The 23959-nt window shown below is 37.1% G+C and overlaps 1 protein-coding gene across 11 annotated transcripts in view; it reads right to left on the bottom strand.

The window, feature by feature from the left end:
* Positions 1–23959, bottom strand: part of LOC123606942 (putative RNA-binding protein Luc7-like 2) — a 58347-nt gene that overhangs the window by 22498 nt on the left and 11890 nt on the right. For 4 of the 11 annotated variants that reach the window (XM_045495837.1, XM_045495839.1, XM_045495838.1 and 1 more), the window contains 5 exons: positions 22439–22509; positions 21357–21430; positions 20770–20864; positions 2127–2225; positions 796–906 (listed from right to left, as the gene is read on the bottom strand). In XM_045495837.1, the coding sequence (XP_045351793.1) occupies positions 796–906; positions 2127–2225; positions 20770–20864; positions 21357–21430; positions 22439–22509 (450 nt within the window). The remainder of the gene's footprint in view (positions 1–795; positions 907–2126; positions 2226–20769; positions 20865–21356; positions 21431–22438; positions 22510–23959) is intronic. The other 7 variants (XM_045495842.1, XM_045495847.1, XM_045495845.1 and 4 more) reach the window with 2 other exon arrangements.

Below are 23959 nucleotides of genomic sequence, written 5' to 3'. Positions count from 1 at the left end.
TGAACTCATGACCCCAAGATCAAGAGTTGCACTAAAAATGGACTTACCATATGACCCAGAAATTGCATTCCTGGGCATTTATCCCAGAGAAATGAAATACTTATTGCAGTTTGATTGGTGTTAACCCAGTAAATGGAAACAACCCAAACATCTTTCAATGTGTGGTTGAACTGTAATATATCCATACCATAGAATACTACTCAGAAAAAAAAAAAGAAATAAACTACTGATACACGCAACAACTTGTATGAATCAAGGAAGCTGTGCTGAGTGAAAAGAACCATTCTCAAAAGGATACATGATTCCATTTATATAATATTCAGTAAAATAACAATTATTGAGACGGAGGTCTCCAGAAGACGGGGAAAAGGAGGAACAGGTATGGTTACAAAGAGGTAATATGAGGGAGTCTCAAGGTTGATGTTACAGGGAAGTAACATAATTATGATGGTAGTTACCCAAGTTACTTACACATGTGATAAAACTGCACAGAGCTATACACACATACACACACACACACACACACACACACACACACACACACACACACAAGTACACACATAACTGGTAAAATCTGAATAAAATGTTGTGATTGGAGTGGTATGAGTATCTTGGCTTTCATGGTGTACTACAGTTGTGTAAGATGTAAACATATAAGGGGAGGCTAGAGGAAGAGTTCAGAGAATTCCCTATATATGTCTCTGTAATCTGTGCAAGTAATTATTTCAAAATAAAAAGCTAAAATTAGTAAGATGAAACTATACTTTGTACTAATGAAATTATTGACATTCTTACCTTTGCGGCCACTTCAGCACTAATCTCTTCTTGAGTTTCTGCTAATCTTTTCTTGGCCACTTCTGTTCTTCGATCACAATCTGCAATGAATGACTGCAGATGATCCATAGCCTGCAAAGTTTAATTAAAAGACAATTAGATATTTCTTAAGAAATATCTTTACTAAAAACTGTATTTTTTAAATGCTAAAATAAAAGTAAAAAAGTAACAAAAGCAGATTCAATAATAAAAATACTACTCATCATCTATCAAACTGGCAAGGAATAAACATAAATAATTCCTAGGAAAGGTAAAGCCCCTGATTTTGGCTCAGGACATGATCTCTGGTTAGTGAGATTGAGTCCCAGTGTCGGGCTCCATGCTGACTGCATGGAGCCTGCTTGGGATTCTCTCTCCTTGTCTCTGCCCCTTTCGCCTTCAAAATAAATAAACTTAAAAAAATCCACATTGCATTTAAGATCCTCCCTCTCTCTTTCTATATAAACATATTTACAGACACAAAAAACAAATATAAAAATTCTATAGATTATTAAAGGGCCTCATATACATCAAAAATGTGTTGGTTTTCGGGGCGCCTGGGTGGCGCAGTCGGTTAAGCGTCCGACTTCAGCCAGGTCACGATCTCGCGGTCCGTGAGTTCGAGCCCCGCGTCAGGCTCTGGGCTGATGGCTCAGAGCCTGGAGCCTGTTTCCGATTCTGTGTCTCCCTCTCTCTCTGCCCCACCCCCGTTCATACTCTGTCTCTCTCTGTCCCAAAAATAAATAAACGTTGAAAAAAAAAAAAAATTAAAAAAAAAAATGTGTTGGTTTTCATGTGCTTAAACTGATGTTTCTGTAATCATTATGGATTTACTGGAAAGATACTTTTCAAAAGAATTTATGCATTGAATGAGTTTTACACATTTTCTTAAAACACCCAGTTTCACCTTATATTTTTAAAAAATGTTGCTCATTGGGACATCTGGGTGGCTCTGTCATTTAAGCATCTGACTCTTGGTTCCAGCTCAGGTCATTATCTCATGGTTTTGTGAGTTTGAGCCCCACGTTGGGCCTGCACTAGCAGCACAGAGCCTGTTTGGGATTCTCTCTCCCTTTCTCTCTCTGTCCCTCCCCTACCTGTGCTGTCTCTCTTCCAAAATAATAAAGTTTAAAAAATAAAATAAAGTCTTAAAAAAAATGTTGCTAGTCAACATAGCATCTTAATTTAGTACTGTCCTTCATATAACCAAAAAGATAATTCGCTAAGAGCCTTTGCCTGTAGAGATACTAATCCATATTCAAAATGTTTTACTGCAAAAAATAATTTAACCCATTAAAGCAAAAATCACATACATCAAGTTCAAAGAAAAAATCTTGTTCTTTGGATGCAATTTCATAATCTGCTCTTAAGGCCAGGTCATGGACTTTGAGACACTCTCCAAGATCCATTCTCTAGGGGAAAAAAAAGACATTATTGAAAGAGCAAACACATTTTGCAAAAATTCATTAACAATCACAGTTCTCTTCAAATTACATATTAAGTCTCACAGGTGCTTTATTTACAGACTTCCAAATTATGAAATTTCATAGACAAGTATAAAACTTGGTGCCAGAAAAAAATAACGTCAATTCTGACTACCAGCAGATGGAAGGAGTGATCACTTTTATACCTAAGAACACACGGACAAGGAAAACAGCCAGAATCTAAAACAAGCTTCTAGCGGCCCATTAACACAGAAAAGATAACATTAATTTAAAATCAAACTAAAAGAATATGTAAATCAGACTGCCGAATTATAGTCAGTATTCTCTGAAGAACATTCTGATTTTCAAATAAAGACGGGAGTCCTCAAAACATGAGACCAGTAACCTCAATCTGGATTTCAGACAAGACTGTAGGTGAACTAGTAAAAAGAAATTTATTAAGACTCAACAGAAGTTCACAAAGAATCAGTACCTAACCCTATTAACAAGCATATGTAGGGGTGCCGGGGTGGCTCAATTGGTTAAGTATCTGACTCCTGGTTTTGGCTCAGGTCATGATCTCAGTTTGTGGGTCTGAGCTCCATATCAGGCTCTATTGTTGACAGCATGGAGACTGCTCGGGATTCTCTCTCTCCCCCTCCCCTGCTCGCTCTCTTGCGGTCTGTGAGTTAGAGCCCAATGTCTGGCTCTGTGCAGACAGCTCAGAGCCTGGAGCCTGCTGTGAATTATGTGTTTCTCTCTCTGCCCCTCCCCTGCTCGCGTGCTCTCTCTCTCAAAAACATTAATAAAAAATTAAAAATAAACTTAAAAAAGGTAATATTCAAAAGAATAGACCAGATAAAATTTAAAATAAATAAATATGAAGTCCTATAGTCATATCTAAGAAGACAAATTTACAAATAATTAGCTATGAACAGAAAATTAAGACAAATTTAAAAACACACTAGTCAGGGTGCCTGAGTGGCTCAGTCTGTTAAGTGTCTGACTTCCTGATTTCAGCTCAAGTCATAATCTCATGGTTTGTGGGTTCCAGGCCCTTGAAGGGCTTCAAGCTGACAGCCCAGAGCCAGCCTGGAATCCTCCCTCTTCCTCTAGAGGCACCTGGGTGGCTCAGTTGGTTAAGCATCTCACTCTTGATTTTGGTTCAAGTGATGGATGGAGCATGGAGCCTACTTGGGATTTTTCTCTCTCTCTCTCTCTGCCCCTCTCCCGCTCATGCACGTACTCTCTCTCTCTCAAACATTAAAAAGAAAAAATCTTCCTCAAGAGTTAGTGAGTTCCCCGATAATGGAAAGATTCGAATATGGTTTAGACAACCAATTATCTAGGATACTGAGGAAAAGAATATCAGGTACTATCAGATAGCTTCCTCTTTCCAAGTGAGACTTTATGACGAAAATAACAAGTTCCTCTGTAAAACTATTACCTCAATTTTTAATTACATAAAAGAATGAATGGGAAAATACAGACAATATCTTCAAAGCGATCCTTTGAGAAATAATAAGGAATATTCACTAGTATAATAAAAGTCCTTATCACACTTGAAGACTAGCACGGATCACTGCACTGCCGAGGATGCTGAGATTTTTCCAAGCTCCACTCGTTACTCTCATTCATAAGTCTATGGGTTAGCTAAGAAGTCTTCTAATGACAATAAACAGCCAACTGAAACTTGTTGATGTGTGGAAATTCAAAGCTGCTTATCAAGTGGCATTTTTAAAAACCTATAGAAAAAAGTTTAACACTCTTAAAATTGTAGGAAAGTAAGACAGAAATGAAAGAAGTTAACTGCAAAAGAAGGTTGTTACCATCTTTGCTACACCAGTGTGTTTCTTAATCGATATCTTAACATTAATCACTCCAACAACTCCTTTTATATGTGTATTTCTACAGCTATAGTGGTTAATGGGATGCTATACTTATTTCCTAAAATGTTATGATGTCACAGTTGGAAATGCCAATGATCCAATGCAGTGGTTTGAAAATAGGTCCAAGCCCCACCGTCCAAAGAGAGAATTATAAAAGCCTCTCCGGTGTTTTTAATGTACAGTGTTGGGAACCACTCACTGATCTAGTTTTACTCCCATTCTCCAGACAAAGAATTAAGGCCTAGAAAGATGGCTTTATTCCAGGTACTTACTAGAAAATCCAGTTAAACTGATTTCTAGTCTAAAACCATGCCAGTTCCAATTAAATCAGTACTAACTTACCTTTTAATATTTCTAGGTAACAATCACTCCCTACAACCTCTACATACTGTAGATACTCAAAGCAGTTATCTACACTGCCTTTCCTCTAGTTATCTTCCTATCTTTATCCTCTGCTTAACTATATTTCCAATCTGTTCTCACAAAGATCTAAAAGTAGTGTATAAATCTTGTCTCACTGTGTTTTACTTAAACATCTGTTACCCACCCATACTAAACATTGGCAGGAATTCCCCCACTCTTATCTTTAAATTTACATCATATAACCAACAAAAGGAAAAACCCCAACTATGTGGATCAAGACAAAATGAACACAAAAAGGACACAATTATACCACTGTAGTAAGGGTGGAATTTTGGTAAGAGGAGGAGAGTTGGATGCCTTGGAGGAGGATTTGTGGAAGGGGGAAATTTTTTAATACCTTACTAGAATGTGAGCTTCACAAAGACAAGGATTTTTTTTTATCTGTTTTATATACTATGTACCTGTGCCTGGTATATAGGAATGTTTAATAATATCTTTTGAATGAATCAAACTGGTAAAAGAGGACAAAGAACAACATTTGGCACAGGGAGCCCTGAGCTTAACAAGCAAGGGTGGTCAAGATGCAACCCAGGACATGGGGCTCCTGGGTGGTTGAGTCAATTAAGCATACAACTTCAACATCAGGTCATGATCTCATGGTTCATGAGTTCAAGCCTGGCACTGGGTTCTCTGCTGTTACCTTGGAGCCTGGAGCCTGCTTTGGATTCTGTGTCTCCTGCTCTCTGCCCCTCCCCCACTTGCATTCTGTCTCTCAAAAATAAACAAACATTTAAAAAAGGGGGGGGGGCACCTGGGTGACTTAGTTAGGCGGCCGACTTTGGTTCAGGTCATGATCTCATGCTTCATGGGTTTGAGCCCCGTGTCAGGTTCTGTGCTGACAGCTCGGAGCCTGGAGCCTGCTTCGGAATCTGTGACCCCCGCCCTGCATCCTCTTCTCAGCTCATGGCTCTCTTATAAATAAATAAACGTTAAAAAAATTTTTTTTAAAAAAAGATGCAACCCAGGACAAAAGCTCCGGGTCTGAGCTCTCAAGGGGAAGGTCTTTGCCTCTCCATGGATTAACAACTTGGCTGGGACTCCTTTCCTTTCTAAGTATAAGTAGTTAAAGCTCTTCTCTCTTTTTTCCTATGTGCTACTGTCCTCCAGGAAGTAGACCACCTGGGCTTGATGCTATCCTCGACCCTGAGCCCTACAGCTAGGCTTGCTTACAACAGCAGATTTGGGGGCCAAAACGTTAGGAAATGCGGTAGCTGTTTATTTATTTATCTGTATGTATGTATGTATGTATGTATGTATGTATGTATATGGCCTCAGTGCTTATCCCTCAGGGATCTAGCAGGACAGTAGGTATAGGCAGAATTTTCAGAATTCTAGATACTAGTCATCTGTCTTCCTGTCCAGATCATCATGACTGAGCATGTACATACATGCACAGAGTATTTAAAATGAAAAACAAGCAAGCCAAAATAAACACAAGTACTTGCTACTGTAAAAGAGAGTGAGGGGCAAGTATGCCCATGTTAATGCTCTCCAGGACACCAGTCATCAAATTAAAAAGCCACTACAAAGGGAACCATGGTAGAACCACACTATGACCAACTATGAACCAATCCTCAAAAGCCAAATCAATCCCAGGGCACCTGGGTGGCTCAGTTGGTTAATCGTCCAACTTTGGCTCAGGCCATGATCTCACCGTTCCCAAGTTCAAGCCTCGAATGGGGCTGTGGGCTAACAGCTCAGAGCCTAGAGCCTACTTCAGATTCTGTGTCTCCCTCTCTGTCTCTACCCCTCCCCCACTCATGCTCTGTCTCTCTCTCTCTCTCAAGAATTAAACATTAAAAAAAAAGGGCAAGATAAATAAAAGCCAAATCAATCCTGACTTCTTCACTGATGGTTCAAGAGTACTTTGAACACGAAGTGCACAGATATTTGCCCCTGCTTCTCTTCTGACATAATTAAGCTTCAAAGTGAACAAAATAAAATGTTTGGTTATTTATTTTAACTTATAATGGCTCTATTTGTGATGAAAGCCATAGGAAGAGATTTGAGTTTTAAATTTAACAAGTAATTTACTTTATAATTAAATTCTTCCCACAAGTTTATTATTCTTGGTGTTTTAATTAAAAGGCATCTAAATTCTCAGATTGTAAATGGGAAAAATGCTTTTTAATTTTTTTTATTTTAGAGAAAGAGCACATGAGTGGTGGAGAGGGAAGGGGGAAAAGAGCAAATCCTAAACAGGCTCCACACTCAGCAGAGACTGATGCAGGGCTTAATCCCACAATTTTGATATCATGACTTGAGGAGAAATCAAAAGTCGGACACTCAACTACGCCACTTGGGTACCCCAAAATACTTAAAACTTTTAATTGAATAAATTCAGTTCTGCATTTTGTCTCCTCCATCTTAAATCTACTTCCTCCATGAAGTCTTGACCAAATAACTATATATGATTCTGGCAACTTCTCTTACAACCTCTCAACACTTTGTACTACCTTTCACTGTTTAACAAACTTGATTCTGTTAAGTGATTTGTTTTTTTTTTTTTAATGTATACATATATTCTTTAATGTTCATTTATTTTTGAGATAGAGAATGCGCGCAGTGGGGAGAGGCAGAGAGAAAGGGAGACACGGAATCAGAAGCAGGCTCCAGGCTCTGAGCTGTCAGCACAGAGCCCAATGCGAGGCTTATACTCACTACTCACGAACCACAAGATCATGACCTAAGCCGAAGTCAGATGTTTAACTGACTGAGCCATCCAGGCACCCCTGTTAAGTGCTTTTTTAAGTGTTGTTTTGAAATTCCAAAAATGAAGGTTATCTCCTTAAGTGGACTTTAAGCTTCATGAGGAAAATGGCTTCTCTTATTTTTCCCTTCCTACATAAAAGACCAGGTTTTACACAACCCATGACTACTAAATAAACTTGACGATTTAACATAAGGAATTCTAAGAACTTGGAAAAACAATGAAATAAGTACACAGAGGTTAAACAGACAGAAGTTTAACAATGATGTTTTTGATGTAAAAAATTAGAAACATTTTAAGAGCCTAGGAACAGAAGTTTGATTAACTGAATTATGGAACAGCCATATAACACATTATATAGCCAAGAGAAATGATGATCTTGATACTAAGTGGAGTAAAGAGACGGCAAAGAAAAATGCAATAAAAATGCCATTTTTGTAAATTCATGGAAGCACTGCTGTTTGATATCGGCTGAATTAAATGCAATGAACTAGTATTATTCTTAAAGTCAGAAGAAAAAAAAAATCAATGAAGTCACTTTAATTTTGGACCAAAAAAATCTACATAATAGGAACAGAGGCATGTGGAAATTATACATCAAAATCAACAAACATGGTATTATATGTATATATTATACACATTTTAGTGTGCTGCCAGGTGTAAACGAACGGCAGTAATAGGTTAATGAATAAATCTGTGACAGAAACTAGGCACAGTGACTACTTCAAGAATTGCAATATTCTTGCTTTGTTGTATTTAGTACATTTGCTCAGGCCCATGAGCTAGATCCTAAGGGGAATTATAAAACAGTATATCATTCCTTCTATCAAGGAATTTATACTCTCTAGACATCAAACTAAAGCAACAGTTGCAAAGATATACAAAGAAGTACAAAGATTTCATTGTCACACTGTGCACCAAAACCAAAAACTATTAACATATTAATAATCACTGAATAAATACTTTAGGGAACAGCCATATTATGAAATATAGAGACATGTTTTAAAAACATAGACCACTAGGCGCCTGGGTGGCTCAGTTGGTTGAGTGTCCGACTTCGGCTCAGGTCATGATCTCACAGTCCGTGAGTTTGAGCCCTGCGTCGGGCTCTGTGCTGACAGCTCAGAACCTGGAGCCTGCTTCAGATTCTGTGTCGCCCTCTCTCTCCGCCCCTCCCCTGTTCATGCTCTCTGTCTCAAAAATAAATAAAAACATTAAAAAAAATTTTTTTAATAAATAAAATATAGACCAGTAATTTGAAACTTCTCCAAGTTAAAAAAAAAAAAATCAAACAATATAATGCCATTTGTTAAAACACACTCACACATACTTGTAAATGTACAGAAAAGAGAGTGAAAAAGGTTTAGGTTTGGGATGGGGGATGACATCTAATAGTAAATATTCATATTTTATGTTTTCACTTATACTCGAAGACTATATTGTCTAAGTAATTAACAAAATAAGATACAATGGGTACTCAGCAACACACAAGACCTCCCTTTACATGTCATTATCCATTTAACACTGGTAAATTCCCTAAGTCTGTCCAAACTTGTCTTTTCTCAAACACTTCAGGATTGCTTTATCAATCCAATTATGAACTCTGACTAGATCATGGGAAATTCTGAATACAAATCAACATGTGGAATTTGCTCTATTAGGCAAACAGGAATGCTTGACTACTTGGACAGAAATATGACGTGATAAAATCTGTATTTTAAAAGCATTAACACCACACTACTAGATGGACTGACCAGAAGAAAGAGATCAAGGGTGGGAAAGGCTAATATAAGCCAGAAATAAATCCTTAGTATCAAATCAGAAAAGAAAAGAGAAGGCAGGTAATGGAGGTAAAATAAGGGGCTAAAGAGGAGTAAAACCATTTTAAAGATGGGAAGGATCTCTGAAATCTATTGCACGACTACCTTCCTATAAAAATGGAAATCAAGGCTCAGAGAAATCTTAAGATCATAAGGCTAAGATTATAAGCTTAGCAGGAGTAAAAATTTAAGTCCAGTCCTTAATATCACTCAATATTCTTTCAATAACACAATGATTCTCAAACAACTAATTAAATGGAACTACCACCTAATCAATTAACTAACTGGAAATGAAGTGTGGAGAGGAGAAAGTCAGGAATCTTACCAAGGCTTCAAGTATTTCAAACATGAGCGAACAATGACGCCACCAAAAGAAAGAAACTAAATAAATTGGGAGAGCTGGTCTGTGATGGAAAACGTTTGTCTGGACATGTGTAATGTGATATAATACGATATCTAAGTAGCAGTGTCCAGTATGGGATAGATATAATACTAAAGGCTTTCTTTATCCAATTAAGTTTTCCAAACAGACAGATTGACATGTTTCTCCTTAGAATTACATCTCAATTATTCTTCTAGGAGACCCTCTTTAAAAAATTATATAGAAACCCCACATCTGACCTCCCTAAGTCAATTTATTAACAAAATTCTGAAAACTATTTCTAAAGAACAGTACCACCTGCAAGATAATAGTATACTGCCACAGGAAAATTTAAGGAAGGTGAGGAAGAATGCTGGGGAAGAACAGTATAAATTTCTATTATCATACTTAAAATTTAAAAACAAACCCCACTGCTTGGTAATTTTCTCCCCCACTGCTTGGTAATTTTTATTTAACTTTCTAAAAACCTGTGTTCATTAGAGCAATAGTTTCACTGTTATTTAACCTGGTTTTAATTCATTCATTTATTTATACTGCTTAGTCTGTTTAAAATAATTCTTCCCACTTGTCTTTCTATGATGTTGTCTTACACCATTTTAAGAGTCTCAAGAGTGAAAGACATAGAAATATGATAAATAATTCACAGTAGAAAAATAGCAAGGAATCAAAGAATAGATAGCAACAATGGTAAAGTGCTAAAAGGAATACACACCAGCTAGAGAACAAGTGAAACAGTGACATGACAGCAGGACAGAGAGCACAGGAAATATAAACCTGTGGCCATTTGAACCCTTCCATATACCTTCCAATGCCAATGCTATTTTCTAACACAAATTGCCTACATTTTGATTCTTCTTGCACCTTCACTTTCTCTCTTCACATTTGTAAAATCTCTCTTCCATACATGTTCAATGTTTGAGTTAAGCCCCAGCTCAAGAACAAGAGAAAGTCGTCTAATATGGCATACCCTTGAAATAACAAAACTTGGGTATGAGTTTAAGTTATGCCATATTATCTTAAAAAATAAAAATTAAGTAGGGCGCCTGGGTGGCTCAGCCAGTTAAGCCTCAGACTTCAGCTCAGGTCATGATTTCCCAGTTCATGGGTTCAAGCCCTGCATCAGGTCTGTGCTGATAGCTCAGAGCCTGGAGACTGCTTCAGATTCTGTGTCTGCCTCTCTCTCTGCCCCTCCCCTGCTCACACTCTCTCTCTCAAAAATAAAGATTTAAAATAAATAAACACATAAATAAATTAAGCTTTTTCTTTCCTAATTCCAATCCTGGCATTCAAACTAACAAGTCCAACAGGACTACTGGGTGAAGAGGGAAGGGGCACACTGTGCATGCAGAGTAGTTCCTGCTTTTTACCACTTCCCATTTAGTAACTACCTGTTCCCACTCGTATGTTCCACTTCCAAGTCCATTTTTCCCTGAGTGGATAAAGAAAAATAAAGCTCCTCTTCTAGCTTTTCTTAATATTGGTGGTTGCTGGATTTATTTATTTAATTTTTTTTTGAGAGAGAGAGAATCTGCGTGTGCCCGTGGGGAAGGGGCAGAGAGGAGACTGAACCCCAAGTAGGCTCTGCACTTTCAGCACAATGAACTTGAACACAGCACTCAAATCACAAACTGTGAGATCATGACCTAAGCCCAAATCAAGAGTTAGCCGTTTAACCAACTGAGCCACCAAGAAGCCCCTTGATAATGTTTTTTGATGAACATAGCAGAGAATACTTTCTCATCCATTTCAAACATATTTTTTTTTTTCAACGTTTATTTATTTTTGGGACAGAGAGAGACAGAGCATGAACGGGGGAGGGGCAGAGAGAGAGGGAGACACAGAATCGGAAACAGGGTCCAGGCTCTGAGCCATCAGCCCAGAGCCTGACGCGGGGCTCGAACTCACAGACCGCGAGATCGTTACCTGGCTGAAGTCGGACGCTTAACCGACTGCGCCACCCAGGCGCCCCGTTTCTTATCCATTTCAAACCAACATATGCAAAGATATCTAGGAAACATTAAAACAAAAATCCTTGCTTTATAAAGACTATACCGTCGGAGACAAGACAGAGAGAGAACACATATATAAACAAGATGAACTAACAAGTGCCTATTCAGCAGTATGGAGAGCAGGTGCTATATGAAGGGGTCAGAGGCTAAACAGCTACAGGCTTAGGCAATCACACGTACTAAGCCAAGCAGGATTCAAATGTGTAAAGGAGAAAAGTTATCCCAGGAAAAGAAAGAGATGCAAAAATAAGAAGCATACTGGGGAAGGAAAATAGACAACAATGAATAAATCAGTCTGGTAAATGGGGCGCGTGGGTGGCTCAGTTGGTTGAGCATCTGACATTGGCTCAGGTCATGATCGCAGTTTGTGACTTCGAGCCCTGCGTCGGGCTCTGTGCTGACAGCTCAGAGCCAAGAGCCTGCTTCGGATTCTGTCTCCCCCCCCTCTCTCTGCCCCTCCCCTGTCACACTCTGTCTCGCTCTCTGTCTCAAAAATAAATGTTAAAATTTTTTTTTTTTTTTTTTTAAATCAGTCTGGGAAAAAGAGGACCAAACTGATTTATCCATTCAAGGAAGAGGTAGATTGGTCTAAGGATTTTACATTGGGGGCCATATGTATAACAGGGAAACACCCAAAGTTTCTGTGGGGAAGCAACATACGCTGTTTATTTCCACTTAGAAATGACTGGCTTAAATTTCTTAACATTTAGATCTCTTTAAATGTCATTTCATCAAAAAAGTTTTCTCTAACCACCCTGAGTAGCTTCTGGACCACTGTCTCAGACTGTCTAAATTACCTAACCATGCGTTTTTTCCTCTGGCAACTTAAATCACTACCTGAAACCACATTATTTCTTTTCACTTAGTGTGTGTCTCCAACATCAGAATGCAAGCTCCTACCACTAAAGGAGAAACCCGTGTTCACTTCTGTATCCCCAACACCACACATAGTATGTCCTCAATAAGTACTTGCTAGGTGAATGAATGAATGTTGTTCACAGCAATCAGTACCACTCCCAAAGAGATGAAAAAATAAATCACCTTTTGGAGAAAATTTCTGTTAATCTTTACTGTAAATCCTTTACGTTCTCCATTCAGCCCTCACTAGCCTAGTATCTCTTGCTCACTTTTTTTTTTCTATTTCTTCCTCCTCTTAATTTCAGTATTACTTAAATGCCATTACTCCAAACACTGTAATAAATATCATAAAAGGGAAAAAACAGAAAAACCTAAATTTGGAAATTTTACAAATAAAATTATCCAAATAAATTAATATTTATGCCTATATTTTTTTTGATCCTGTAGACCAGTTATGTCTATGGGACAAAATACATTCAAGATATTTAACTCTATACAGGTCAAAAAAAACAAACAAAAATGCTTTTACAAGTTCCCTTAATGAGAATCGTCAAACTAAAAAGGATTTTTCTTAAGACATCTGTCTTTGCACATCAAGGTAGAATTCATCAATTTAAAAAAATATTTCCAGGGGCACCTGGGTGGCTCAGTTAGTTAAGCGTCCAACGCATGATTGGCTCAGGTCATGATCGCACAGCTCAGTGAAATCAAGACGCATGTTGGGTTTCATGCTGACAGCACAGAGCCTGCTTGCCATTCTCTCTCCCTCTCTCTGCCCCTCCCTCGCATGTGCGTGGGCTCTCTCTCAAAATAAACTAAAAAAAAAAAAAGTATTTCCAGTGAGAGAATCTGTGAGTTTGCTTGATGTTTGTAGTTTAATCCCCGTACAACAAATATTTGTTTCGAGTTTTCATTTATTATCATAGGCTTGTTCCATTCTGTGTTCACTGTCTTCATCCTCCAAATGATGCATTTATAACTCCATCCTCTCTTTTTCATTAAATAAATTCAGAGAGACACTAGTTTCCTCAGACTTGTTAAAACGCAGTTTACAAAACTGTACCTATCTCTAAAACAGATCTGAAGAATTCAAGGAATACCTGGAGGAGGATGGGAGGTTCTCAGGTAATAAGCATTTATTGAGAATCATTGTACAGAGAAGTAAATGTGACACTGAAATATGTTAATCATGTACCAAACTATGAAAAACAATCTGCTTAAAAAAAATTTGTTTGTTTATTTTGAGAGAGAGACAGAGAGACAGAGCATGAGTGAGGGAGGGCCAGAGGAGGGAGACACAGAATCCACAGCAGGCTCCAGGTTTTGAGCTGTCAGCACAGAGCCCAACACAGGGCTTGAACCCACAAACTGTGAGATCATGACCTGAGCCAAAGTCTGACGCTTAACTGAGCCACCTAGGCGCCCCCCAAAAAATTGATCTTTACTACTTTATACTGTTACAAGACTCATCCTATCAGGTTAAGTCCAAGATTTAAAATTTGCTTCAAAAAAACAAACCAAAGGACATAAGTGATTATAAATAAGGCAGCTATGTGGTAAAAGATTTATTGAAGTTGCTGTATGGGTACATGAAATTCATTACACAATTATATTTTTATTTATAGTTGAAATTTTCTATTATAGAAGTTAAAAAAAGGGTGCCTGGGTGGCTCAGTCGATTGAGCACTGACCTTGGCTCAGGTCATGATCTCATGGTTTGTGGGTTCAAGCCCCACATCGGGTTCTGTGCTGACAGCTCAGAGGCTGAAGCCTGCTTCGGATTCTGTCTCTCCCTCTCTGTCCCTCCCCTGCTCACAAAATGTCTCTCTCTTCAAAAATAAACATTAAAAAAAAAAAATTTTTAATGAACTGCTATGGATCCACTTATATGTAGATTTTTTTATAGTACCATACTGTAAATATATCTTCATGACTTTATTAATATTTTTTCTGGTTGATTGTAAGAATACAGTATATAATACATATATACAATACATGCAAAATCTTGCCAATGGACTGTTAATGTTATTGGTAAGGTTTCCAGTCAACAACAGGGTATCAGTAGTTCAGTTTTGGGGAAGTCAAAAGTTACACAGGGATTTATGCCTGTGCAGGGCTCAGCACCCCTAGACCTGTGCTGGTCAGCAGTCAACTGTGTATTTGTATTTTTTTTTTATTTTTTTTAATGTTTATTTATTTTTGACAGAGAGAGAGAGAGCGAGCGAGTGAGCATGAGTGGGGGAGGAGCAGAGAGAGAGGGAGACACAGAATCTGAAGCAGGCTCCAGGCTCTGAGCTGTCAGCACAGAGCCTGATGCGGGGCTCAAACTCGCAGACTGCAAGATCATGACCTGAGCCAAAGTCAGACGCTCAACCAACTGAGCCACCCAGGTGTCCCTGTATTTGTATTCAGCCATTAATCTAAGTAACAAATTTGCTGAGCAACCTCAACTAAAGTCATACTAAAACTATAACAAGATTCTAGAATACATGGTCTCTGGATCACCTTTAAAAAAAAAAAAAAAAATCACTTCAGGGGTGCCTGGGTGGCTCAGTCAGTTAAGTATCTGACCTCAGCTCAGGTCATGATCTCATGGTTTGTGAGTTTGAGCCCCACATTGGGCTCTGTGCTGATAGCTCAGAACCTGGAGCCTGCTTCGGATTCTGTGTCTCCCTCTCTCTGCCCCTCTCCTGCTCATGCTCTGTCTCGTAAAAATAAATAAAACATGTTAAAAAAAATTTTTTTTAAAAATCACTTCCACAAGCCTCAAGTGTATTATTTTAAGGATATAGAATGAATGACTGCAATATTATTCAGTATGAAAAAAAAAAGGTTACTTCCCAAGGTTATATGTACCCCAAGTTGAATAGTTTAGGATATTCATGTGCTACTTTGCCAATAAAGCTATAAACAATATTGAGGGCTTGGTTTTTAAAGTTTTAATTATTCAGTGGGAAGCTTTTAATGTGCCTCTGACTTCCTGGACACCAAAGGTGTTTTTGGTTTAGGCAGTTTCTGCAAGTGCTTGTTAAAGGAATGCATATTTTTATAATACTATGAGAAAAAAGAAACGCATACTTTTTTTTAACAGACTGAGAAGAAAATACAAACAGCAAACCTGCTTGATATGAAGACATTATATATAATATACTTCAAAAGCCAAAACTGGTAAAACCTAGATTGCAAAACCTGGAATTTTCACAAAGTGGGAAGGCTCTAGAAATGTTATGTAAATTAAAAAAAAAAAAAAAAAAATCAAGTCAGTAATGTGGGCTAATGTTAAAAACAATTGTTTAAAAAAATACCAAAGCAGGGGCGCCTGAGTGGCCGTGGGTTAGGCGTCTTGACTTCAGCTCAGGTCATGATCTCAGTTTGTGGGTTTGGGTCCCACGTCGGGCTCTGTGCTGACAGCTCAGAGCCTGGAGCCTGCTTCAGATTCTGTGTCTCCCCCCCCCCCCCCCCCCCCGCCCCTGTCCCCCCATGCACTCTCTCTCTCAAAAATAAACATTAAGAAAAGAAATTTAAAAAAATACCAAAGCAGCCCTAAACAAACCATTTGTTGATTTGCTTATCTACAAACCAATTTTTCACATCTGCATGTGAAACTACTGCTGTCATATTCTAATCAGCAGCTCAAAGAACCCAAGATACTGCCCGGCTCCTCAGAAGTTGCAAGATAACACATTTCCCACTAACAATCATTAATTCTTGAAACTTAAGTTAGTTCTGTAACAGATTTATTTAGTGTTCTACTTTGGGTAAATCAATTATTCATTCAACACAACGGAGGGACAGTGTTCTAGATGCTGGGGACACCACGCTCAACAAAACATCCCTGTTCTTACTGTGAAACTTACATTCTAGTGGCTGGTTGAGAAAATTTTGTGGTTTTTCTTTCTTACCACCTATTCTTCTTCTCCATACTTTCATGGGTCTCTTACATAGGTACTACCAAGACTGCAGCAGTTTTAAAGTTCAGGTTTGTATGTATCCAAGTAACTGATTTTAGACCAGCCCTTAAACAGAATAGTTTAGAGAAACAATAAAGGAGTTTCAATCAGTAAAAACTACACTTTAGATAGGGGCGCCTGGGTGGCTCAGGTGGTTAAGTGTCCAACTCCAGACTTCGACTCACGTCATGATCTCAGAACCTATTGGGGAACTATAAAATCAACTCAGAATTTTTGAAACTAATAATCCTACTTAATCACTTCAAAAAGACAGAGAAAATTTTTACTTTATCCCTGTCCCTTAATATTTCTCAATTTTAAACTTTAAATTCTATTTCTCAGCAGTAGAATCTCTTTACTTAAACTTTCATGGAAACGCTCTATACTTAAAATGTGTAAAATTCTAGTTGAAATAGTAAAGACTGGCCTGTCCCCATGTTCTTAGTGCATGAAATGCCTCCAAGGACATTTCAGAAGCATCTACAAGTCACTGCCTTAAGTAAATGTGCTATCTAAAAAATTAACAGAAACATTTTTTTCAAAGGAGATTTATTTATTTTTTTTTTTAATTTTTTTTTTTTCAACATTTATGCATTTTTTTTGGGACAGAGAGAGACAGAGCATGAACGGGGGAGGGGCAGTGAGAGAGGGAGACACAGAATCGGAAACAGGCTCCAGGCTCTGAGCCATCAGCCCAGAGCCTGACGCGGGGCTCGAACTCACGGACCGCGAGATCGTGACCTGGCTGAAGTCGGGCGCTTAACCGACTGCGCCACCCAGGCGCCCCTTAAAGGAGATTTAAATAACTCTTAAGATTCCTGTGTATTTCTGTAATTCTGTCAGACATCTGACAAGCACAGCTTCTCTGAGCCTTAATTTTTCCCATCTATGAAATAACGACGTTCTACTATAATCATGACGCCTGTCAATCCTACAACTGTACTATGATGGCTATAATAAAATTAGTAGTGGCCATTTCTGATTTTAGGACAGGCACATCATGAGAGTGTACATTTTCTTTAAAAAAAAAATTTTTTTTAACGTTTATTTATTTTTGAGACAGAGAGAGACAGAGCATGAACAGGGGAGGGGCAGAGAGAGAGGGAGACAGAATCTGAAACAGACTCCAGGCTCTGAGCTGTCAGCACAGAGCCCGACGTGGGGCTCGAACTCACGGACCGCGAGATCGTGACCTGAGCCTAAGTCGGCCGCTTAACCTACTGAGCCACCCAGGCGCCCCGAGAGTGTACATTTTCATCTCTGTAGATCTTAATTTCAAGCTTCTGTTACCATCTCTGCTTTAGGTTAAATGCTTCTATAAATTATTACTACTACACATCTTTTTCCTAGATCACAAGGAACCAGACTGAAAGATATGTTTTTGAGCACTTCAATATATTTATTTTTCTTTAGGGAAGGTATGTACCAGAAATAATGTATTTAGGAGAAAAAAGGACAATTTTGTTTAGGTTTCTGTTTTGCCTGACCTGAAAGCAGATGCTGCCTACTGTTTGCATAGTGACTAGAACGGGAAGAAACCAAGCGTGTCTAAAGAAGGCAATGAATGACACTAAAACAAGACACTATTATAGAGGAATATGAAAATAACCCAAGCCTTTAAAATAAAGCAGCTTCCTCAGTTATAAAGAAACAGTCGCACTTCTTTAAAAATCATAAGCCAAATAAACATATACACAATTATTTGCCTCTCTGTTGTACGCCTGACCTCCTCTTATTAGTTTATGAATTAGTTATACCAGAGTATCAGACTACTGAAAGGTAAAATATTACAGAGCATTTTCACCAAACTAAATTCCAAAAATATTCCATACTAATAGCTGTGAGTACGTTTTTAGAAATCACACTCTCCATCTCCAAAAATGCCAAAGAATACATTTCTGTGTATTCTGCTAAATAATCTAGAGTATTAGTGAGTCATATTCTGTTGGAAGTGACAAATCTGAGCAAAGGGTAAACTTTAGTTATGCAACAAAGAAAAAGCACTGTAAAATTAAGAGTTACAATTCAGTTCTTTTCATCTAATTTGTTAAAACAACAACAAAAGAGAAGCAGGCATTGCAATGTAAAGGCAAATGAAAACAGGCTAACACTGTATGAATAGTTAGACTATGCCAGAAAAGGAGTTGTTCTACAGAGACTGGTTGCTAAAGAAGTCATAACTCTGTAATTACAAACCATCTGTACACAGGATGAACTGTTATAAATAGCTCTTTTTCCTAATAAGGGTCATGAGAAAGTCACACTATGGATAGTTTTGAGTTCTCAAGGAGACCACTCTATAACCCTGGATTCTCACAAAGTCCTATAGCCAATCTACAAAGTTCTGATTAACTTCTCAAAGAGGTTCACAATTACTTAATCTCATCCTTACATACGACAATCTCTTGCCTATTACACTGACAAAATGAGGTATTTTCACCCACAGTTTCCCTGACAAGTACATGTAGAAGGGCTTTTGTTAACTGATATAATCCAAGCACCATCAATTTTAAGCCTCAGCATTCAATTCTGTACCATAAGAAAAAGTAACCAATTCATACTTTTTCTATCATCAATTTAAAATGTGTATTTCTGGAGCACCTGGGTTGCTCAGTCGGTTAAGCGTCCAACTTCGGCTCAGGTCATGATCTCAGGGTTCATGGGTTTGAGCCCCGTGTCAGGCTCTGTGCTGATAGCACAGAGCCTGGAGCCTGCTTTGAATTCTGTCTCTCCCTCTCTCTCTCTCTGCCCCTCCTCTGCTTGCACTGTCTCTCTCAAAAATAAAAATAAACATTAAAAAAAAAATTTTTAATGTACATTTCAGAGATGTTAACGTTTGAGAAAATGTGCATCTTATAAATCTACCAGACAAGAACTTTACAAGAAGGAAAGTCCAAGACCAACCATTCATCTTTTTTTATTTAACATAATGAAAAATTAAGTACTCCCTAGAGAAGAAAACATGCTGAATAAAATTCAGTTTTGGTCCCAGTTTTACTTTAAATCAACAGAACTATGTGATTTTGAGCAACTCACCTACGAACATTAAGGCTGTGAATCATTTACCTCACAAAATAGTTTTAAGAAATGAGCGTAATTGCCTATGTACATTATAAAATGTAAAGCACAACTGTGATTCTTACTAATTAACACTGTGTCCAAGTCTTGCTATGGCTGGTTTTAAGTCTTAAAAAAAAATAAAACTAAATTTGTCATTTTGGTAATTAATCCCGTTCTCAAAATCTATTTGAAGTGATTAACTTAGCCATTAAATAAAATGACTTTGTTAAATTTACTACAATAGTAAATAAGAAGAATCAAAGAATACTACAGATAATTGTCGATTTTTCACATTTCAAATGTTTTATATCACAGTAGAAAATACATTACCCCGTAGATACAAGGGCTAACTTATCTGTCATAGTTCTAATTCAAATGCTCAGAATCTAATTTCTTACCTTATGTTATTCTTAAAAAAAAAAAAAAAAAAAAAAATCCAAGTATTACATGTTTTTAAATGTAGGCTCTCTTTTTCCTTTTAACATAATACAGTTTCCACAGTCTTTCCTACTGGAATAAGACAAAAGTGTTTCCTACTGCATATGCCTTGGTATCTATCTGTTAGAGGTATTTAATTCTTCCTATTAAGAAGAAACCATTGATTTAGACTAATTTAACTACAGGAACTCATCACTTCTGAAAATGGAAATCAGAAAGCTTTTCATCATTTCAGGCAAATGAGAAATAAAGCCAACTAAATGTTTAGCTGCCATCACAGCTACCCAGAGAAGGGAAGCTCTTACAGTGAGTAACCATTTCAACCACATCAAGTCAGGAAATCAGATCCTTTGTTCCATTTAAACAGGTCCATCATCATGTGGTTTATCTTTCAAATTAAAACGATGAAAAATAAAAAAATGATGATACTCCAAGGTCAACCAACATGACTAGATATAGCATCTAAATTAAACGAGCTTTTACAATAGAAGTCAGCAATATAAAATGAATTTAAGTGACAACATTACTAGCAAATTAAGCTCTGTGAATTTAAGTATTTACTAATATGTTTTCTCCACTATGATTTCCACAATATAACGTGCACAAATCTTAATATATAATGCTTTGGATAAAAGTCTACTCTGCCCAACGGTAAAAAAAAAAAAAAAAAAAACTATTTTAAAAATCATTTATATTATTTTGGAACTAAAAGTGCAACTATAGTGCAGTAATTGCCTCTATATTCCAAATGAGAAAGGCTTTTCCAAAAACTGCTCTGAAGAAGGAAAAAATGATAAAGCACAGCAACTACTTTTGGGAGGAATCCCATTTTTGCAGTTGGGAAACTCAAACAATATAAGGGATGCAAATACCTCCTCTAACAGTGTTTTTAAAAATCACCACATAATAACTTGACAAGGAATTAAGTCTTTATCAAGTAGTTCATTTTCGAAGGATACCAATAATCAAACAATAGATTTAATAAATACGTACAGTTCCAGAGAGGACATCATGGGGGCAACAGTTGAGAAGGTGACTCTTGCACACTCGGTCATCACTGAATTTGATTCGTTGGCGAGTAGTATCTCCTGTAATATAGGAAAGTTAATAACATTCAAGGTTAGACAACCGGAAAATACTTACTTTCTGAGAGCCCTACTATCACTAGCTTTTTCTGTGTGGCTATACACACATATATTTATAAATCAGCTCAAGAGGGATTAGTTTTTTATATAATATCCCATGAAAAAACTATTTTAGACATGCAGCTGCAGTATGTGTACTGCAAACATAATTCAAATAGTCAAAGTGGGAAAGCAATGCATTGTTAACAGAGTACTTCAGAAAAGCATAGGATACAGAGCAGGAATGGACTTTAAAGATTATTGAGTCCAACTCCTTCAAACTGCAGATGAGGAAATTGAGGCCCCAAGAGGTTAAGCGACTTGCAGCAGACCCACTAGGAGAGTTTCTACTGGTATACAATGTTCCCTACTTGACGCTAAGCATAGATTTATTTTGTAATTATTTACATTAATTGAAAAACATAAAAAGTAATCTTGCAAACATTGCATACACACTGCGAATCCCCACTGAACCCCAGACGCCATTTCTTCCACTATTTTGTTCCAGCTGAAGTGTCTCCCATTTGCTGCTGGGATGAGTTAGAGAGGGTAGAATAGCGTGTTTAAGAGTGTACAAACCTGGAAGAAGGACTTACACACCAGTCAAACAAAGGCACATTGCCTAAATGAAACGTTAACTTTAATGCCTCCAAAGGTACCATACCTTCACGTTTTAGGTGGTCTGTGCTATATATGGCCAAACTGGGTACATTTAAATTTATTGTCTTCATATAACACAATATACCTCCTAAGCAACAGAAGCATCCAACCTGCTAATCAAATAGGCCTATCTAACTCAAATTTTAAAGACTAAGAAAAATAAAGGTAACTAGCTCTAATAACAAAATATAGATGTTAGTTACAATTTTTTTGCTTAGAAAATCTCTTTGGGGGGGAAAAAACTCTTAAGGATGTTTCCTCTATGTAGAATGATCAACCCTAAGAAATGTGTTTTATTTTAGCCTTAAATTGATACCATCATTGATGAATGAAAACCTACTGATGAATTACTGAAGCGAGAACTGTTGGTACCAAAAGAGATTATAAAAACGTCTGTACTTCATGTGATGCCTGGGGCACTCCAAAAACTCATCTAGGAAGTGATCCAATTATTTAATTTGTTTTTTACATGTGAGCAACAAAAAGGTTAAGCCTTTACCCCTTTAACATGGTCTTATTTGAAGAGCTTAATGCAGTCAACTAAATATGTCATTTTCAGGTGGGGTAAGATTTTGTTCAAATTGTTTTAACTCCGTTAAAAAGACTTAACACTCTAATTTGCAATCAGGGTATATTATATTTAAGAAAAATAATTTATAGCTAAAATGATAGCTTCAGAGCAGTTCAACAATAGGTTTTCTAGAGGCTAGTCTCTAGTTAAAGTAGGTTATTTTTGACACCACAATTTGGAATAAATCATTTAGTGTTCACGCCTGCTACTATAATAAAGGTTATTTTGATGGTCCTTTTTTCCTTTTAAACACAACTGCTTTTGTTCCACATTCATTAACACATCTGAAAAGTTAGTGATAACTCACGGCTCGGCGAATGCGGGGCCTTTCTGACACTCCCTTGCAGATTGAAGTAGGCAGGCATAGATACATTGAACCTTTACAAATAAAACAAGGGGCCAGATTGTTCAGTTTGTATAGAATAGACTCTGCCAGCAATTTCAATACAGCATCTAGAAGTACATGTTGCCTGTAAAGATTCTTGTATATGAAAACAAAAGTGAACAAAATCAGGGTGTTTTATTTTTCAAAATATTGACTTAACAAGTGTAACCCTACAAAAGAATATGATTGACCACAGGAAAAAGTCCAATGCTGGAACTCTAGGAAATGCTCTGTGGGCCAACTGGGGTTTTTAAAAAATGCTTTTTAAAAAATTTTACCTCATTTTAGACTTTGGGGAGGGCCTAAGTTCACATTAGAATAAGTTAAGCTCGCACCAGAAAGGCAATGCTATATACTAGACATTTTTTGCTTACTGGCATGTAAGAAAAACTGTCTTATTTAAAATCTCTACCCAAATTATATTAAGAAACTTAAAGATCATGTAGGTTTTAAGTAGGAAAAAAAACCCCTTTCATATCTAGGACTCTCCCTGCTATAATATCTAAGCTTTTTAGTATGTAACAAGAGTACTGTTTCAATGCTATGTCAAACTAATGGCTCAAGATTATTATAAACCAGGCTTTAGAATAAAATCAAGGTTCTTAGGAATCTTACTAATCAAACATTTGTGAAGTAGGGCGACTGTTTTTGCTTCAGAAATCACAACATTAAATCTAATATTAAGATATATGTGCCCTGAAGACACAGCTATCAGGTGAAATATAAACAATTCCAAAAATGAATTTAGCAAAGACTATCTCTGATGAGTTTTTACAAAAACAATCTACTTCTATAAATGCCAAAAAGTGTTTTAAAGTAACTTCTCAGTGCCTCAAAATGCTTGCTCTAAAAACATTTGATAACTGCAAACACAATAAACACAGCTATCAAATATCAGCCTATGCATTACAGAAACCTTTAAGACAATGAAATAATAAAACCCCTAATAATTTAAGATACAGAAATATCCTGAGGGACTAGCAACTAAGTATCTGTTTATTTGTATTTTTAAAGCTTTACTTAAGAGTCTTAAGGTTAACATTTTAAAATAATTTGTTTACACTACCAAGCAGTATTTCATTAATTTATTTGGGCATATACCATGGAAGTATAATTTGGCTAAATCAACAAAGAATTTTTAAAATAAAAATACTGGTAATTTTGGTTTCTGTCAAGGTATCTGGCCCAAACCATGTTTTTCAAAAGAAACTAGGTAAAACAGTGCCCATGGGGGGGGGGGGGGGGGTGTTGGTAGGGGGAGGGAGACTACAATTAATAAAAAACAATTATGAATCAAATCTTTGAATACAAAGAATTACGTTATGAATTCAATATACTTTATCTTTGGGTCTTCTGGGCCTATATTCATATAAAAATTACCTGAGTTATGAAAAAACAATTACCTTCTTACACTAACATTGGATCCAAATCACAGAATCAAAC

The sequence above is a fragment of the Leopardus geoffroyi genome, chromosome A2 (genome assembly GCF_018350155.1).
Source record: "Leopardus geoffroyi isolate Oge1 chromosome A2, O.geoffroyi_Oge1_pat1.0, whole genome shotgun sequence".
NCBI lineage: Eukaryota > Metazoa > Chordata > Mammalia > Carnivora > Felidae > Leopardus > Leopardus geoffroyi.
The sequence above is the reverse complement of the archived record's forward strand: the minus strand, read 5'-3'. Positions and strand labels throughout refer to the sequence as shown.